This window comes from Marmota flaviventris, chromosome 1 (assembly GCF_047511675.1).
Source record: "Marmota flaviventris isolate mMarFla1 chromosome 1, mMarFla1.hap1, whole genome shotgun sequence".
Taxonomy (NCBI): Eukaryota; Metazoa; Chordata; class Mammalia; order Rodentia; family Sciuridae; genus Marmota; species Marmota flaviventris.
In genome coordinates, this window is record NC_092498.1 from 122,840,276 (window position 1) to 122,858,298 (window position 18,023).

Genomic DNA, 18,023 nt, shown 5'->3' on the forward strand with positions numbered 1-18,023 from the left:
TTGTACTGTCTTCTTACTGCAATTTTGAATGTTGTTTTTCTATATTTTGTCTTGAGTTCCCACATCTATGTTCATCAGGGGTATTGGTCTGATAGGTCTTGATCTGGTTTTAGTATCAGGGTTACACTGGTTTTATAGAGTTAATTTAACAGTATTCCATCCTTTTCTATTTCATGGAATAATTTGAGGAAAGATGCATTAGTTATTTTTTAAAAATCTCATAGATAAAACTCAGCTGAGAATCCACCTGGTTCTATGTTTTCTTTGTTAGAAGGATTTAATTGCTGTTTCAATTACATTGCTTGATCATAGTCTGTTTAAGTTTACTATATACTCGTGATTCAATTTGAGTCAATCATATGTGTCTCAATATTTGTCAATATATTCTAGATTTTCTAGTTTATTGAAGTATAAGTTTTCAAAACAGTTTCTAATGATCCTCTGAATCTCACAATTGTCTGTGGTGATATCTCCTTTTTCATCTATAATTTTGTTGATTTGGCTCTTCTTTCCCTTTCTTTTGGATAGTTTGACTAAGAGTTTATCAATCTTGTTTATCTTTTCAAAAGACTAAAAATTAATTGATCTTTTGTATTTTTACAATTTCATTAATTCTGGCTCTGATCTTAATTATTTCCTGTCCTCTCCAGAGTTTGAATTTTGTTTGTTTGAGTTTTTCCTCTAGGCCCTTGAGGTGTAGCACCACCTTATTTATCTGGAATCATCCAATTTTTTAATGTAAGAACTCAATGTTATAAACTCTCCTTTTAGAGCACCTTCATACTGTCCCTGAGATTTTGATTTATTGTACCTCTATTCTTATTTGTTTCCAATAATTTCTCCCCTGATTTATTCTATGGTTAATTTCTCATTCAAAATTGAATTATCTTGCTGGGCTCAGTGGCGTATAATTACAGCAGATGAAAAGCCTGAGTCAGGAGGTCCTAGAATTCAAAGCCAGACTTAGAAAAAGTGAGGTGCTAAGCAACTCAGTGAAACCCTGCTTTAAATAACACACAAAATAGGGCTGGGGATGTGGCTCAGTGGTTGAGTGCCCTTGTTCAATCCCTGGTATCCAAAAACAAAAAAAAAAGTGAATTATTTAATCTCCTAATGTAAAAATGTTTCCTGTTTTTTTTTAAATCTTTTTGATGATTTATAATTTTAATCCATTAATTTCTTATAGAATTCAAGAAAATAGGTCAATATTTTTGTTTTTGCTAATATATGCTTTGCACGCTAAAATATGATCCATTTTAGGAAACTTCCCTGTGGCACTAAGAAGAAAGTGAATTCAGTTGTTGATGAATAAAATGTTCTATACATGTCAGTAAGATCCATTTGATGAATAATATTTTTTCTGAAGAGTCTTTTTTTAGTTTATGACTGGATGACCTACCTAATGAAGAGAGAAGCATTTTGAAATTGCCCAATATTGCTTTATTATGGTCTACTTGATTCTTTCTATTGAGAAGGATTTTTTATGTTTATAGGTGCATCATTTTAAAGAGAATGAATATTTATTAGCATAATTGCTTGTTGGATGATTCCCTTAACAAGTATGAAGTGACCTTTATCTTTTCTAATGAATTTTTACTTGTGGTCTACCTTCTGTGGTATTAGAGTATTTACACTTGCTTGCTTTCAGTTTTCATTTCCATTATATATCTTTTCCTACCCTTTACCTTTCAATATATGGATGTCTTTGCCTATAAGGTGAGTCTCTTGTGGACAACATTTTATTGGGCCTCATTTTTTAATCTAACCTGTGAATCTATAACTTTTGTTTGGAGAGTTTAGACTATTTATATTCAGTGTTACTAGAGAGAGAAAATTTTATTTTCTGATAATTTGATTTATTTCTAATGGTTAATTCTGAATTGATTCTCCTTTAATTTACTATTCTTACATTGAGATTCATCTCTATTATACTTTATTTCTTCTGGATTTCTGTATTTCACTTTAGCAGAGGCTTAGTGGTTTGAATTCTTTTAGTTTCTGCTTATCATGGACTGTTCTGTTTCAACTTCAATTATGAAGGATAGTTTTGCTGGATGTTGTAATCTTGCTTAGCACCTATTTTCCTGCTGGGTTTGGTATCTATAATTCTAAGTCCTGTTAGCTTTTAAATAAATCAATTGAAATCCAAATTAACTTACTTCTAAATGTAACCTTCATTTTTCTGTTCTCATTTTTAGAATTCTATTGTTATTCTGCACATTAGACACTTTAATTAAGATCTGTCTTGGAGCCAACACATTGATGCTGATGCATGCCTCAGTGGCTCAGGAGGCAGGGACAGGAGGATTGCAAGTTCAAAGTCAGCCTCAGCAACTTAATGAGGATAGTAACAAATTGGTAAAACCCTGTCTAAAAAGAAAAAAAATGGTTAATCAATTAAAAAGCCTGGTGATATGACTCAATGGTAAAGCCTGTCTGGGTTCAATCCCTGTTTTTTTTTTTTTTTTTTTTTTTTAATATGTCTTGGGTAGGATTTTTTTTTGAATTTTGTCTATTTGGGGGTGATATACCTCTGGTTCCACTATTTGGATTTCCATCTTTTTTATGGGGGTTGAAGGAAATTTTTAATATATGACAAAAGTTTCAAAAGTCTGAGTATGTAGTACTCAGTGCTTAGTAATTTTGGATTTGCTTTTGTAAAAGCACAAATAATATTAAGTGTATTTGCATTTTAAATATCATAACATAAATATAAAACACAAAACATCTAAAGTTAACACTGATATATCACACCTGACTTTGATTTAGACACTGAGAATTTTATATTTTATAGAAAAAGTTGTTGAAATTTTGACAATGCTTATAGTATATAATTTCTAACAAAACCTTCATGAAATTTAAAAGGTTGGTATTAAAAGTAGTTATTTTTTCTTAAATATTATAAAACATACCAGTTTAGATAAACCTTCAGATTTTTTGTGTAAAAATATATATAAACACAGTATTTAAGAATGTGTTTTAACACAAGGTAATTCTGTTTACAATTAACACAAAAATACCTTCAATTCTCAGACATTGGGAAAAAAAAAAACTAAGCAAACAAAGTAACTTTGGATCAAGTCTTATCTTAGTACAAATAATATATGACTTTCAATCAATTTTTCAAACAGCAGCATTAAAAATTGCATTATTAATTATTAATATATTTACATGATAAAATAAGATTAAAAAATCTACAGAAACACAAAAAGCTCAAAAGTAGTTCACCTTCTAAAATGAGAAATATTAAATCTGCAAGTTAACATTTTTAAATGTTGCTTGGAAAATTTTTATGCCTTATTTGTACTCTCAAATTCATTTTAACTGCTTGAAAAGATGGTAGCTAAATTATTTAATAATATTTTTAGAATGCTACCTCTTTGGGTAGATGTTTATCACAATTAAGAAATCACAATTAATCACATCGGTTACACATCCAATTTTTTACATACTGCCATACTAGTGTATGTTGTATTCTGCTGCCCTTCCTATCCTCTACTATCCCCAATCTGTATATGGGATAAAAATGGGAGTTCATAATCCGTTTGAATAAAATGTATGAAATATGATATGTCAAGAGCTTTGTAATGTTTTGAACAACTAGTAAAAAAAGAAATCACAATTAAGAAATCACTTGATAATTTTACTCAAAATTTATGATTGATTGATAAATGGATTAACAACATATTCAGTAATTTAAACCAATACAAGGAATAATTTTATAATGGCTCATTGTGCAATTCTGTCCACTGGTAAAGTCAAGAGTTTGACAGTTATTTTACTCAGATTACATGTTTCCATGATGTGTGTTATTGATCACTGTCATGTTTTTTCTGGATCTATTTTTTGTTGTTGTTGTTGAGAGCAGCTCAATAATTTGGTATGTGTTTGGGGTGGGATGGTTAGAATAATACAGAGAACATACAGGAAAAATATAAAGTGGCATTTAACACAAATGCCAGTACTTATCTCATTGGGGCAATAATTAAGGTTACCACTATTTTTGTGTTATTTGCTTTTCTTTAGAACGTAAATCAAAGCCATTAACTTGAACTTGAGGCATATACATAATACATATAAAACCTTAAGAAAAATACATTTTTTTCATAAGTAACATGATATTTTAGAATATTGGAAACAGTATCTGTAATGATCTGTATTTTGACTTAATGGAACAAGAAGAAAACAACATTCATCATTAGGGAGGGGTATTCCATTTTTAAAGTTCTTAATGTTCAAAATGTCTACCTGTTCCTTTGTACTTACCACTGGCTATAACATTGTCTTAAGAGGATTCATTGAGAAAAATATTAATCACAACTTTATACTTTGGAAGGAACTAATGAGAAAGCAAATTGGAGGGTGAGACTTTATCTTGTTTTCAAATAAGAGGTCTTAATTTTTCTTCTTATACAAAAAAAAAATAAATAAATCTATTATAAAGATATCTAAACCATTATTTTTTGCAGCTTTCAGATGAAGTCCAGCACTTTGTTTATACAAAGTCTATGAGGTCAGTAGAGGTCATCTAATCCTAAATTATGACATATTCCATTCAAGTCCTTGGCATAATCCCTCACCAGTAAGAGCACAGCAAGCCTGCATAGGCCTCTGATGATATTTAATAAAAGTTAGCTTCAAAACCTGGGAGACTTCTACTACAGTCATGTATTCTTTAACATGTTGTGTATTAGCAAAAATCAGTAATCCAGTTTTTCTTAGGTCCTCATGCACTAATAGTTTGTAGAGTTCTTCTTTAGTTACAGAAATCCTCTCTCTGTACTGTCCACAACTACTATTACGAACTCCATGTTAGAATAAGTATTCCAGGAAGAACAAAGAGATTCTTGGCCACCATATCCCACATTAGAAAATATACATCATTAATCACTATCTCTTCTACCTTATTCCCTATTGTAGGGGATGTAAGTACAATTTCCTTCAAAGAAAATTATTAAAGGATGGTAATTTTCCCTGCATTGTCCAGTCCAATAATGATAATTTTGTGACCCTGGTGATTGAATAGCCTCCATATCCTGGTGAAGAGAATTCCCATTCTTGTACAATGGATCCCCTCCAGCTACCTGGGCCACCTGGCCTGGACTCTTTGGCTCAGGCTAAAGGGTGGAGATATACATTGGAGCATCAGCCTCTGCTGCTGTTGCCATTCCCACACTGGCCACTGGTCTGCTTCCAGGGAACCAGAGACAGACTAAAACCCAGGCCACTCTGCTCTGAGCAAGGCCTTGCAACTTTGGCTGCCACCTGCTCCTGCATATTGCAGCCACTTTTTCTGCCGTAAGCCTTGTGGACCCTTGGTCCTCCCCCAGCTCCTCTCAGGTGGCTACAGTCTGGTTTTTCTTCTTGTTCCGAAGCTTTGGAAATGTTTCTGATTATTTCATTGGAAAGATTGTGCATTCCTTTAGTTTGTATTTTGGAAACACCAATGATTCTTAGATTTGATCTCTTAATGTTATCCCAGATTTCTTAAATATTCTGGTCACAATTACATAACATCTTTTCTTTATTGTTGACTCTATGTTCAAGATATATACTTTGTCTTCAAAGCCTGACATTCTGCCTTCAAAGTGGCTTGATCTATTATTAATGATTTCCATAGGATTTTTAAATTGATTTATTGAGTCTTTCATTTCCAGGATTTCCATTTGGTTCTTTTTAAGAATCTTTGTATTTAAATGGTCTTTTACTTCCTCTATTTTCTCTCTAGTTTATTCCTTACATCTTTTATTAGCTAACATTTTAACTAAGAACTTTCCATAATTTCCTCTACTGTAATATCAATGGGATCAGTTATTGATCAGTGTTGTGGGCTATTTGGAGATGGTTTGTTCCTGTGCTTTTTTAACCTATGTATCTATCCATCTGCTAGGATGATACTTCTTTCTACTTTTATACCAGGTACTATTTTGTGAGCTGCTTTCTCTTAAGAGAACTAGGTTGAGGAAATACCCAGGTATTCATACTCACTACACTCAAAGTGTGTCCTCTGCTATTCTCATCATTGGCACTACTTTGAGAGAGGACATTAAACCCTGTTAATACAATCACTCCAGAACAAATCATAAGCTAATCAACCTTAGGAGAAACAAAAACTAGTTGAAAATGTTCTTCACAATTCCTCTAACCCCAGGCATAAAATTGTAGTAATGATCTGGAATTTTTTGAAAAATTAATTATTAAAGATGGAAAATTTGCTATTACATTACATAGTGAAGAAGAGGACAGGAAAATTAAATTAGGAGAAAAAAGAAAAGATAGAAAAAATACCAACCAAGTGTAGGGCATGGCTGCCCGCTTCCTGGTCTTGAGGCTGCACATGTGGCTGGGATGGCTTCTGGCAATCAGCCAGGAGGCGGTGCTGTGGGCAGTGACAGAGCAGGCAGACCACCGCCAGGATAGGTCCAGGACTCTTCTGCCCTTGTGGACAGCTAGTGTCTTCCCTTACAGACTGTGGGATGGGTGTACACGTGAACTTGCTCCACCCTTCTGACCTTTATTCTGATTGGCTCCTGTGCAGTATATAAGCTGTGTGTACTTCCTTATTAAACAAGATCCTGCTTTGACTGTTCTCCCTGGCACATCTGATTGTCCTCCAGGGAGGGAGGGCTGGGTGTGGGCGGCCAGTTGGCCTTTACCTTTCTTGGCTCGTCTTGGTCATGGCGTGCTTTTCCCATTTCTCCCTCTGGTCAGGAGGAGACAGGGCTAAAAACCCTGACAACCAAGGTTTAAAAAAAGAAAGAAAGAAAAATTATGGATGGGTGGAATTGGAGGCAATCACTGTTAACATAAGAGGGAAATGTGGCTACAGTGTTAGAGAAGCAAGTGTATGCATGAGCTAAAGAAAACAGAGAATGGTTTCAGTTAATGCTTTAAAGCATTAGAAGAAATACAATCAAATTGATTGAGAATAAAATATAAAATACTAGGAAAGCAACTATCAAATAAAAATGAAGGATAATATATATAAAATCCAAATTGATAGCAATCCATGCCAGGGTAGTGAATTCTTATTCAGTCTTGTTGGATTGGATTTCATCAAGTTTTGGCAACTTAGGCTGGGATTGTGGCTCATCAGAAGAGTGCTCACCTAGCAGGTGTGGGGTGCTGGGTTAGATCCTCAGCACCACATAAAAATAAATAAAAAAATTAAGGGTATTGTGTCCAAGTACAACTAAAAACTATTAAGAAAAAAGATTTGGCACCTTTAGAAGATGCCCATCACTCTTCAGCTTGGATCCTCCTAGATTACTTGGGAACAGGAGCTATTTCCCTGGTTGTAATAGATTTCTCACCAGCTGGTTTCTGTTCATCAGTCCAGATATCTGAACCTGTGTGCTGGGTGGATGCTGTGTTGTGTCTGCTGGCTGTTTCTTTTCAATGCAGGGGCACAGGATGCAGGGATGACGGCTGTTGTGCTGATGGCTGTGGGGTGTTGTGCATTCCCTTTCCTTAACTTAGTCTTCCTTAAAGTGGCATAGAGCCTGGTGACTATGGGCAAGCACAAGACATGTGATTGCAGGTTCTCTGTGGGTCATCTGAGGTGCAGAAGCCTCCCCCATGGCTGATATAGATTGCCAGGATACCATCCATATGATTGGATATAGGGAGAGTTGGCCCACCTGTGTCTGAACTCCTACTGCGTCAGGTTGTGAAGCTCTGTGCTCCCTCCACTCTGATTGGTGTCCCCTGGAGTGGTGCTATCTAAGCCACTGGTGGCTGCCCACAAGCACAGGGCCTGTGGATACAAGCTCTCCATGTGCTGTGTATGGCACAGAAGCTCCCTATCAGGCTGATATAGATCTCTGTGACTGGGATAAAGAATCTGTTAGCCCACCTAAGTCTGAGTTCTTAACTACTGTGGCCACAAATTGCAGGCATCTGCTTTATTCTGATGCTGTAATATCTTCAGGGCAGTTCTAACTAAACATCTGTAGAACTGTGGTGTCTTTGGGAGTAGGGTCTCTGTGGGCTATCTCTGGCACAAAGATCTCCATCATGGCTGGCATAGCTCACAGGGGTTTTACCTGTCACCATGATGAGGGTAGGATGACAGCTGGCCCATATTTTCCTGGACTCCTCAAAGGCTGTGTTGTACTCTGGGTCAGGGTGAGCTCTCCCCAGGACTGATTAGCTCTTGGTTCTTCTTTGCCTAATGCTCCTTGTCCACAGTGAGGGGAAGGGAGTTTCAGTCACTTTTGGCTAGTAGAGATCCTTCTGCAAGTTCCTTCTGGACAGATTATTGAGACCTTTTCAGAGCTATTCTCGTTTTATTTGTTGCTATCTGGAGGTGAGCAGAAGCTGTGCTGAACTGATTTCTTCTAGGGAGTCTGGCTAGCTGTGGACTCTACAAAATGAATGTGATGCCCACATGGCTTTCAGTCCACATTTTGGCTAAACTGCCTCATCTCCTTCACTGTCCTTGCTGTTCTGTTGTGTTTTAACTTGATCTGCTATTCTTTCCAGCTGTTGCTATAGAAATAGGTAAATGTACCTTTCCTTTCCCTCTTTCTTTGTTACCCTTCCCCCTTAGCACCATCCTCATTAGAGTTTGCTGTCAAAGAGTTGTGTCCTTATTTTCTGCTCTGCTACCCAAATTTCAGGTCCTTCTATGTATCAAATTGTCCAATATGGGGTTCTATTCAAGTGTCTGTCATTGCTTTCTTTCTGGGCTGTGGAAGGCTCAGAGGTTGTTGTCTAGACTAACTCTGTCATTGATGCCCTTTATTGGCTGTGAACTCAGTTATGTGCTGAAAAGTCTCATGTGGAATATTGTGACTGTGTGGGAGGGGTTCTCTAAGTCCACAGATAGCAATTTTACAGTAAGCATTGCAGGCAAAGAAAATATCCCTGTCCAGAATAAATTCTATTGCCCTGCCATGATGAAAAATTATACTTTGGGATTTTTTAAAAAATCTCCCATTGGCACATAGAGCAGTGGCTACAGTCAGGGTTACTGTTGTGAATGAAAATCTCCATTGATAACTCCATGAAAAATATCCATCCCTGCCATCAAGGACACATTGTTCCTGAACAATGATGTGTGCTTTAGAGAGGAGGCTTACTGACAAAATGAGCCATCAGATGCCTGATCATTTAGATCCTTTTTTTTTACCTTTGTTTAACATTATACAAGACACAGGCATCTTCACAACCTGTGCAAATACAAAGGAAATTTGACAAGCATTTTTCTGTATTTTAAAAAATAAATAAATAAAGCAGACACCTAAAATTAATTTATAGTTCAATGACCTTATATGTTAATGATATTTTTATATTGTCAGCTTGTATCTTTGAATAACTAAAAGTTGGATTTTATTCTTACACTGAAAAACATAGAAATTGTTAGATTTAGAAATTATAACACTATTTTTCTTCAATTATAGACTTTCATACATATCATAAATAAGTTTTCACCAATTCCTTGTGGAAAGATTCTGTTTTTCATGTGTTTGGTAACATATATGTATTATTTTTAAAAATTATTTTTATCTAGTAGTGATTGATGTGGCTACCAGACTGTAGGATGCATAAGAGGCTCTCATTATATTGTTTTGGACAGTACTGGACAGGACCCCTCAAGTAACAGTCCCTTCAGAGTAATCTGGTACAGGGAGATATGCCACCATCTATAGGACACAGTGGGAACTCAGAGAGAAGCACGAGTACCCAATAGAGATGTGAGCTGAGGACCACTTGCCCAGTAGCTTACTGAGCCTCAGCTCTGCTCCTGACACACTGTGCACACACACCATCCACCTTATGATAATCATTACTGCCTGCCCTTATGATTGGTGCATCTTCCCAGTTCTGGATGCATGGCCACATGATATTGCATTATCCTGTATTTGTAAGAACATGGGAAAGTATCAAGACTTATTTTTCAAAAGGTGTATACTTCCTACTTTCAGTCCACCTCAAGTCCAAAATCTCATAATCTACAGTGGAATTTTCCTAGGGGCCTGGACTTAAAAACAATGTTTCTGTTCTCATCAGCAACTCCTCTGTTTCTCTGTATATTGGATATGATTGATTATATAGTTGGACAACTGCAACCATTATGGGATATGCCACAGAGCCTCCTTACTCTGGAAACTCCATTCATTTGGCAATTTCACTGCTTATAATATGTGAATAGGAGCAACAGCCCCAATATTAAAATATGATATTTCCTGATATCATAGTCATGTTAGAAGCTTTTTGCTTCTTTCTTCTGGGTAGAAACAAGAAATAACTTGTTCATTATTGTGGGAGATGGCTCAAAATGATCTGAACAGCTAAGCATAGAATGTTTCAGATTATAGGGTAAAAATTAGGGTTTCCTTCATAATCTCTGGAATGTATGTGTCTCCCCAAATTTCTCAATATTCTTTTCACTTCATGAACAATTGCCATGACAACATAGAGACCTAAGAAGTTTACCCTGGTTTTCCAGATGGTCCAAGCCCCCAGGCACTGTGTATGACATGAAAAGGAGAACCAACATATCTGAGGGAATAAAATGTCCATGTATGCTCTTGTCCACTCCACAAGAATGCACACTGTTTCATATCCTGCTCTCTGAGAGGAATGCAGAATGCGGCTTTCCTATCAATGGTTTATACCAAGTACCTGCAGAAGTATACTGCTCTGGCACATTTCACAGCTGGTGCAGAAATGGACAATGAAATTGGCTCCTCATCTCACCCAAGACCAACATTCATTCTGAATCTCTCTGAACTGTTGGGCAGTATTGAAGCATGGAGTGTGGACCCTCCCTAGAGCATGCTGGAGATGGGAAGCATAGCACCTAAGATCTTCATGAGGAGCTCACAACAAGGACAGAGTTATAGCATTGTAGTGAACTTTTAAAGTTTCATGGACATTTTATTTTATTCCCACTATTCAGCCCAAGAGCTAAGAGCTGGGCAGGACACACAGCTAACTAAGCCTCTCACTGTCATCAGGAGACTGGGTTGAATTACACAGATAGACTTACTTTTGAGCTCAGAATGGCCAGGCCATCCCTGAAGCAAGGTGAAGACACAGATTAATGTAGATGTGTCTTCCCAGACTATAGGACCAACAAGGAAAACAGACTTCTGTGGGCAGAGGGTAGGTCTGTAAGCTTAACCTTCCCCTTTGTGTATACCTGAGGCTGAGCCCTGCTCTAGACAACACAACCTCCTCCAGAAGCAATCCTGAGCTTGATCTAATTTACTATAGTGGGTAGCTCTCCCAGCAAGGGGATAAGAGAGGCTTGGGTAGAAGTCAGCCCAGCCTGGGCCTAAGGAAGTAGCTTAAGGTTACTTCCACAATGGCTTGGTCACCCCCTCCCCAACCTGTTCTGCACAGATGATGCCCTAGGGTTTCAGCCTACCCATCAGGCCCAAGAAAGTGGGACAAACCTGGCCCTGACTCTACTTAGCAGGACTATGCCTGTGGTTGGAAAGATGCTCAGAACCTGCTGCAGGATGGTTGATTGTGAGGATGAAATACATACTATGCTCACTACTTTGCGTGGTTTGCTAAAGTGTTCAGAAACTCCATCTTCCAGCAGCTCAGGGGCCACAGGGGCTGATGCTGATGCCATTGGCTGCCCTGAGGGCCTTCAAAATTTCTGAGCTCTTTCAGACATGGTGAAATATTGGTGTCATTTGGGATGTGTCCTTCATCTTTAGTCCCACCTCCTCTCCTTCTCTCTTCTTTAAGGCTCTGTATCTTCTCACATGTTGATTCTGTCACTGTCATTTTCAGTGAACCAAAGACAAACGGCTAGGATCACATAAGCAGGCAGCATTATTGAAAGTAAAAGCATGCACTATTGCTAGCAGAAGCAAGATGAGGCCCTGTAATAGTCATCTGCAATGACGACACCAGTTCCTCACATTCCCTGATCAATTCTTTGCTCCATCTCAGGGTACACAGCAACTCCGGCCATCCACTGGACCTATGTTATTAGGATACTATCTATTAATGTCATGTGTGGAATTAGCATCATTGCTCACAGAGTGACATAGAAATTGAGAGAAATCTGCCAGTTTGCCTCCCCCACTGCTCCTTCCTGCCCTGGTCACACTGACAGGTGATTGCCTGACACATGGAGTTTAAGCTTCTAGTCCTGCCCCTGCCCTCATATTTCTAAAACATGGGGGCAGATCCCTGGACCTCTCCAGGCTCAGCTAATTTCATTGGAACCTAAGTAGTTCATTTTTATTTACTTGAACTGCCAGCTTACAAAGGCCACAAAAGTCCTCAATTATACAATACTAAGTCTTGTTAGTAAGGAGAATTTCACTTTAACAGGGTCATAATTGTGGTTATAAAGGGGAGGATGTTAGGTAATGGTTCTTGTTAGGATTTAAGGAAGTCCTTCAAGGTTGGTTCTTCCTGGAATTGGGAGACATCTGTAGCATAATGCATAGGATGGGTGGACCTCGGGGATACAGTGCAGGAAGAAGACTCACTGTGGGACATGCTTAGGAAACATTCATTGGTTAATCTTCCAGTTTGCCAAGGAAGAGCTGCATAATCAGAGGATTCAACTGTGGACAACAGATTTTTAGAAATGGCTTGAAGCAAAATGGGACTTGGTTACTGTTTACTCCCTCGCCTTCCTGGGCATGAGTCTCCTATGTCTAATGGTGAAGCTGACACAAATGCCTAGCCTCACTTCTCAGCATGAACCACACTCACTGCAGGTTGACAATGGTCTTGTGAGAGGAGGAGCATGAGCTATTCACAGACACACACACATACACACACACACACCTCTCCAAGCACAGGGCTGAGAGGTGCTGGTTCATCTGCCCCAGTCCTGAAGAACTTATGCCCCAAGTGTAGAAATGACCAAGTTGGGGTCCCCCAGAGGGGTTTTGGATGCAGGGTTCAGATGATGGGAATGGACATCCATAGGTTCTTCTATGCCTGGACTTGGCCAGGGATGTATGCCTGTCCTCCCTGCTCGAGCTTTACTCCAGCAGCCTCCTTGGGCTCCTCCCTCCCTCTGTAGGGCCTGCTTCTCCACAACCACTCTCACTACTTCTCTCAACTCTAGGAACTTCCCTCCCTTTTCCCTGCTTCAAAACCTCTGCTCTCTATATCTAGAACCTGTCCCAAGGAACAAACCCACATTACCCTGAACCCAGCCTTGACTCTGAGATCAGCCAAGTAATGCTGCTAAGGTGTTTTATCAAAGAGCAGCCAAAGCTACTAAAGCTCTGTTTCTTCAGAAGAACTGAAAGGCAAGCTCTCTCTTCTTTCTTTAAAGAAAACAAAGCACCAGGAAACAATCTTTCATTCTCAGAATGGGTGAAAGAAAATGCACACTACCCACCTAACTCTATCCCATGAATGCCAACTCTCTATTCTGTGCTTGGAAGGGCAACGTGAATGCAGCTAGCTCAGAGTGAGGCTGGACATCCTACACACCATTTCAGGCAACATGGGCTTTAGAATCACATAGATAAGGGAGCTACTGCTCCTAGGGTCCTCCAGAGCATGGAGAGGTAAAGCTACAGTGAGGAGCAGCCAGGAAGAGGCTGGGGCAGTACAAGGGGAGGACAAGAGGCAGTCCCATCCAGGGGGATCAACAGATCTCCAGATCATAGTCTCTGTACTGGAAGTCCCAAGAGTACATCACATGCCTGGCCTTCTGTGACCACATTCTGCCCATCACACACACAGTGTTTACCCAGGATACTAGCAGGAGCCTGGGAACAGTGAGGTCCTCAACTGGGGCATTTCCCGGAGGAGCCTAGTCCCCAGGTGTCAGCCTTGGTAGTTGCCTGAGAGACAATAGGGGGTCAAACCAAAATCCCTCTGGGAGGGATTTCCATATGAGAAGATGGAACTTGAGAGCCTGTGTTCTTAGGACTATTGCTTGGGAGTTCTGCCCAATCCCTGAGCACTTTCTCTTACTGTCCAGCAGTGTCCCAGAAATAACCTTTCTATCTTTGGCACTTCCACAGATGCTGCACACCTCTCCCTGCCTCTCCTCCCACTTCCTGGTGGATCTGCACTGAGGGCTGCAGTCCTGCACTGAGGTGCAGTCTCAGGTGGGAATAGCACTCAAGACATTGTCTGCATGGAGCAAGCAGTCTTCTTTAGTACCCTGAAGAGTAGGGGGACCACCACCTGTCTTAGCTTTCTTTTCCTTTTCCTCTCTAGCTCCTACTTATGAGAGAAAACTACCCTTAACCTGAGTTTGACTTCTTTCACTTAACATGATGGTCTCTAGTATCATACAGTTTTCTACAAATAGCATAGTTTCATTTTTGTTTATTGCTGTATATACCACATTTTATTTATCTAGTTATCCACTGATGGACACCTGGGCTGATTCCATATTGTGCTATTGTGAGTTGTGCTGCTATAAGCATGGGTATGCATGAATCACTGTAGTAAGATGGCTTTGATTCTTCAGGATAAATACTGAGGAGTGTTATAGCCAAGTCTTATGGTGGGTCCATGCCTAGTCTTTTGAGGGGCCTCTATACTGATTTCTATAGTGTTTGTAGTAATTTATAATCCCACCAAGAGTATAAAAGTATTCCTTCTTCTCCACATCCTCTCTAGCATTTTATGTTTGTATTTTGGATGACTGCCACTCTGGTGTAAGATGAAATCTCAATTTACTTTTGATTTGCATTTCCCTCATTGCTAATGATGTTAAACTTTTTTCATATATCTGTTGGCCATTTATGCTTTTTCTTTTGAAAAGCATCTGTTTAACTTACCTACATGTTTATTAATTCATTTTCTGTGTATGTGTGTATGTGTGTGAAGTTTTTTAAGTTCTTTTTATATTCTAGACCTAAATCCTCTGACAGAAGAGTAATTAGCAAAGATTTTTTGCCCATTCTCTACAGTTTCTCTTCACCTTGCTAATCGTTCCCTTTGTTTTCCAGAAGCTTTTTAATTTGATGTCATTCCCACTTGTTAACCCTTGGCATTATTTCCTGAGCTTTAGGGGTCCTATGGAGAATGTCATTGTTATGGTTTCGATATGAGGTGTTCCCCAAAAGCTCATGTGTGAGACAATGCAAGAAGGTTCAGAGGAGAAATGATTAGGTTGTGAGAGTTTTAACCCAATCGGTGAATTCTCATGATAATGATATTATTTTTCTTATGTTGGGATATATAATATACATTATTTAAAAATGTTACAAGCCTCTTTATTTTTATCTAGAGGCAAATAATGTGGCTACTGGGCATTAGAATGTCATAGGAGCCTAGGTGTACATCAACAGATGAATGGATAAAAAAATATGGTACATGTATACAATGCAGTTTTATTTGGCCACAAAAAATAAAATTTACATTATTTTCAGGAAAATGCATGACACTAGAGATCATTAAGTTAAGTGAAATAAGCCAAAAAAGAAGGTCAGGGGTCATATGTTTTCTGTGATATGTGGATGCTAGAGAGCAAAAGGTAAAGAAAGGTGGAGGGGGCAGAGATCTCATGAAAATCAAAGGGAGATCAATAGAGGAAAGTAATTAGGTGGTGTAAAGTGATGCTGGCCAAATTACATTGTTATATTGTGTGCATCTACAAATATGTAAAAACAAATCCCATCATTATGTACAAGTACACCACTGAAACAATAAAAAAGAAGAAAGAGGCACCAGGAGGGGACTAGAAGGGACTAGGGGCTGTCCTGAGCTGGGGATGGAGGCTGGACTGAGAAGAGGAAGCAGAGCCATTTACCCAGCTCCATTCCCTGCCCTTCCCCAAAGGCTTGGATATTCCATGTGAGTCCACCAGGGGGCAGTAGGGGCTGTAGTCTGAAGAGCAGTTGCTCTGGTATACCACCAACAGTAATGAGGTCCAAACAGGTGCTTTCCCATGTTTATACCTAAAGTACCACTAGGGTGGCAGCACTAAATATGTGGTACTGCCACAAATTATTTTCAAGAAGCACTGTTAATTACAGTCCCAGCTTCAGAAATCCAGCCACATTTTTTTCCTGAGGCAGAGGACTTAGTAAACTCTGAACATACATCCTGACAGGGTCAGGGGATCCTGAGCAGGTTGAGGAGAATGTGTGGTGCTCCCAGCCACCTCTCTCCTTGAGAAGAATAGAGACTGGATCTATACCACCATCCTGGTATGATGTCCTCAAGATCATCCCACAAAGCACACAGAAGTCCTGGAAACATGAGGTGACCTTTATATAATTTCCACTATTGGAAGGTTTGGGACATCCCAAAGGGGCTCTAATTCCTGGGTGCTGTCACAGGTTCCATCTGTCCTGGTTCAGAGAATAAATATCAAACAATTTAATTTTCTCAACTGAACTCTTCTGATCTAGGAGACAGAGGTGTCCAGAACACCTAAGGCAGCTAAGGGTAGGGGGATGAGAGGAAGGAGCTGGAAACAAATTTGCATGAAGGCCCCTCCCTGCTCTGAGTCAGGTAAGGGGATAAGAGAGGTCTGGGGAGCCAGGCCCAGAGCTAGAGGCTCAGGAGGCAACATTCTCAGGGCATCACCACCATGGCTTGGGCTCTGCTTGTCCTCACCCTCCTCTCCCAAGGCACAGGTGACACCTCCAGGGAAGGGACACAAGGAAATATGGGCTAATATTATGTCTTCTCCAGCTCTGGCTCACCTGGGACCAGCACTGACATACCAGAGTGTGTTTTTCTCTCTTCAGGATCCTGGTCTCAGTCTGCTCTGAATCAGCCTCCATCAGCCTCTGGGTCTTCAGGACAGACAGTCACCATCTCCTGCACTGGTACCAGCAATGATATTGGGAGATATAATAGTGTCTCCTGGTATCGAAATCTCCCAGGAGCATCCCCCACACTCCTGATTTATAGAGTCACTAATCGTCCTTCTGGGATACCTGATCGCTTCTCTGGTTCCAAGTCTGGCAACACAGCCTCTCTGACAATTTCTAGACTTCAGCCTGAGGATGAGGCTGATTATTACTGCTGCTCATACACAAGCAGCAGTACTTTACACAGTGCTCCAAGTTCATGAGGAAGTGGGTCTAAAACCTGTCCTGAGTTCACATTTTCTTCTTCACTCTGAAGATGCTTCCTCAGCCCTGCACAGAGAGGGCTACATTGCACAGGGCCCTGAGAATTCATTTATCATTCATGAAGTTCCACCTTTGTTCTACCAAGAAGTGCAAAAGGAAACACAATTTCTTATTTATTGTGTAAGGACAACAACAGCTTTTTATTTGCTGTGTGATGCTGTATCTACATGTGCAAATTTTTTCACATCCTTACAGTAGGGGCAGAATAATATGAAGATGCCTATTTGGTTCAGTCCCAGTAGTTCTCAGGGAAAATGTCACTCTTGCTGCCTTCTACTCCCATATTGTGCAAATCTGCCTGGAATCTCTTCTGCATAAACTCTGCATCCACCATGCTGAGGTCAACATCCCTCTGTTTGCTCTCAAGGGCATGTCTGCTGGTGAAGTAACAACCACTGAGAAAATCTGAGAATATTACGGAGGAAATGAGGACAAAGGGAAACATGCTGTCATTCTTTAAGTCATAAGACATTTGTCATCATAGTCAAGGGAGGTGTCATCATAGTCAAGTGGAGACTGTATTTTTAATCACGATTCTCTCTTCCCTTAGAAACCTGAGACCCTTTCCTGGTTGTGTCCTGCAGGTGAAATGTCTCTCAGTAGCATGAGCTTGTCCTAAGAGGATCCTTTTATTCCAGAATTAAGAGAGATGTCTTGTGGGTGTACTCCTCCTCCCTCAATAGTTCCCAACAGTTTGTGATTTCAATGGTGACCCTAAACCAATTTCTAGTTAGAATTCCAGTTATAAGATTCACTAAATATGAAATATAGCCACAAATTCTTTGAACAAGAGAACGAGTTTAGGCTTATTTTTCAGAAGATGAGATACAGTAATTACTTCTACCTAGTTTGTCTGAACTTAAGGATATCCAAAACTTGTTCCATTCCTTAGCCCTTTTCTGAGACAATGAACAGGTTTATTTCCCTCCATTCTCAGAAATTAGTCTTGAGTGGTGCACTGCAACAGGAAGGGCCAAG

General features: G+C 39.4%; 1 protein-coding gene, 1 pseudogene and 1 gene segment (V, D, J or C); 2 read left to right on the forward strand and 1 right to left on the reverse strand.

The window, feature by feature from the left end:
• LOC114084216 (immunoglobulin lambda-1 light chain-like) overlaps positions 1 to 18,023 on the forward strand; it is an 878,674-nt gene that overhangs the window by 393,359 nt on the left and 467,292 nt on the right. The window lies entirely within an intron of this gene.
• Positions 4,540 to 5,056, reverse strand: LOC114107643 (ADP-ribosylation factor-like protein 5A pseudogene; annotated as a pseudogene).
• The window catches only part of LOC114084215 (immunoglobulin lambda variable 2-18-like), a 473,618-nt gene continuing 472,037 nt past the window's right edge, over positions 16,443 to 18,023 (forward strand). The window contains 2 exon segments of the V gene segment in view: positions 16,443 to 16,541; positions 16,656 to 16,959. Of these exon segments, the coding sequence occupies positions 16,496 to 16,541; positions 16,656 to 16,959 (350 nt within the window).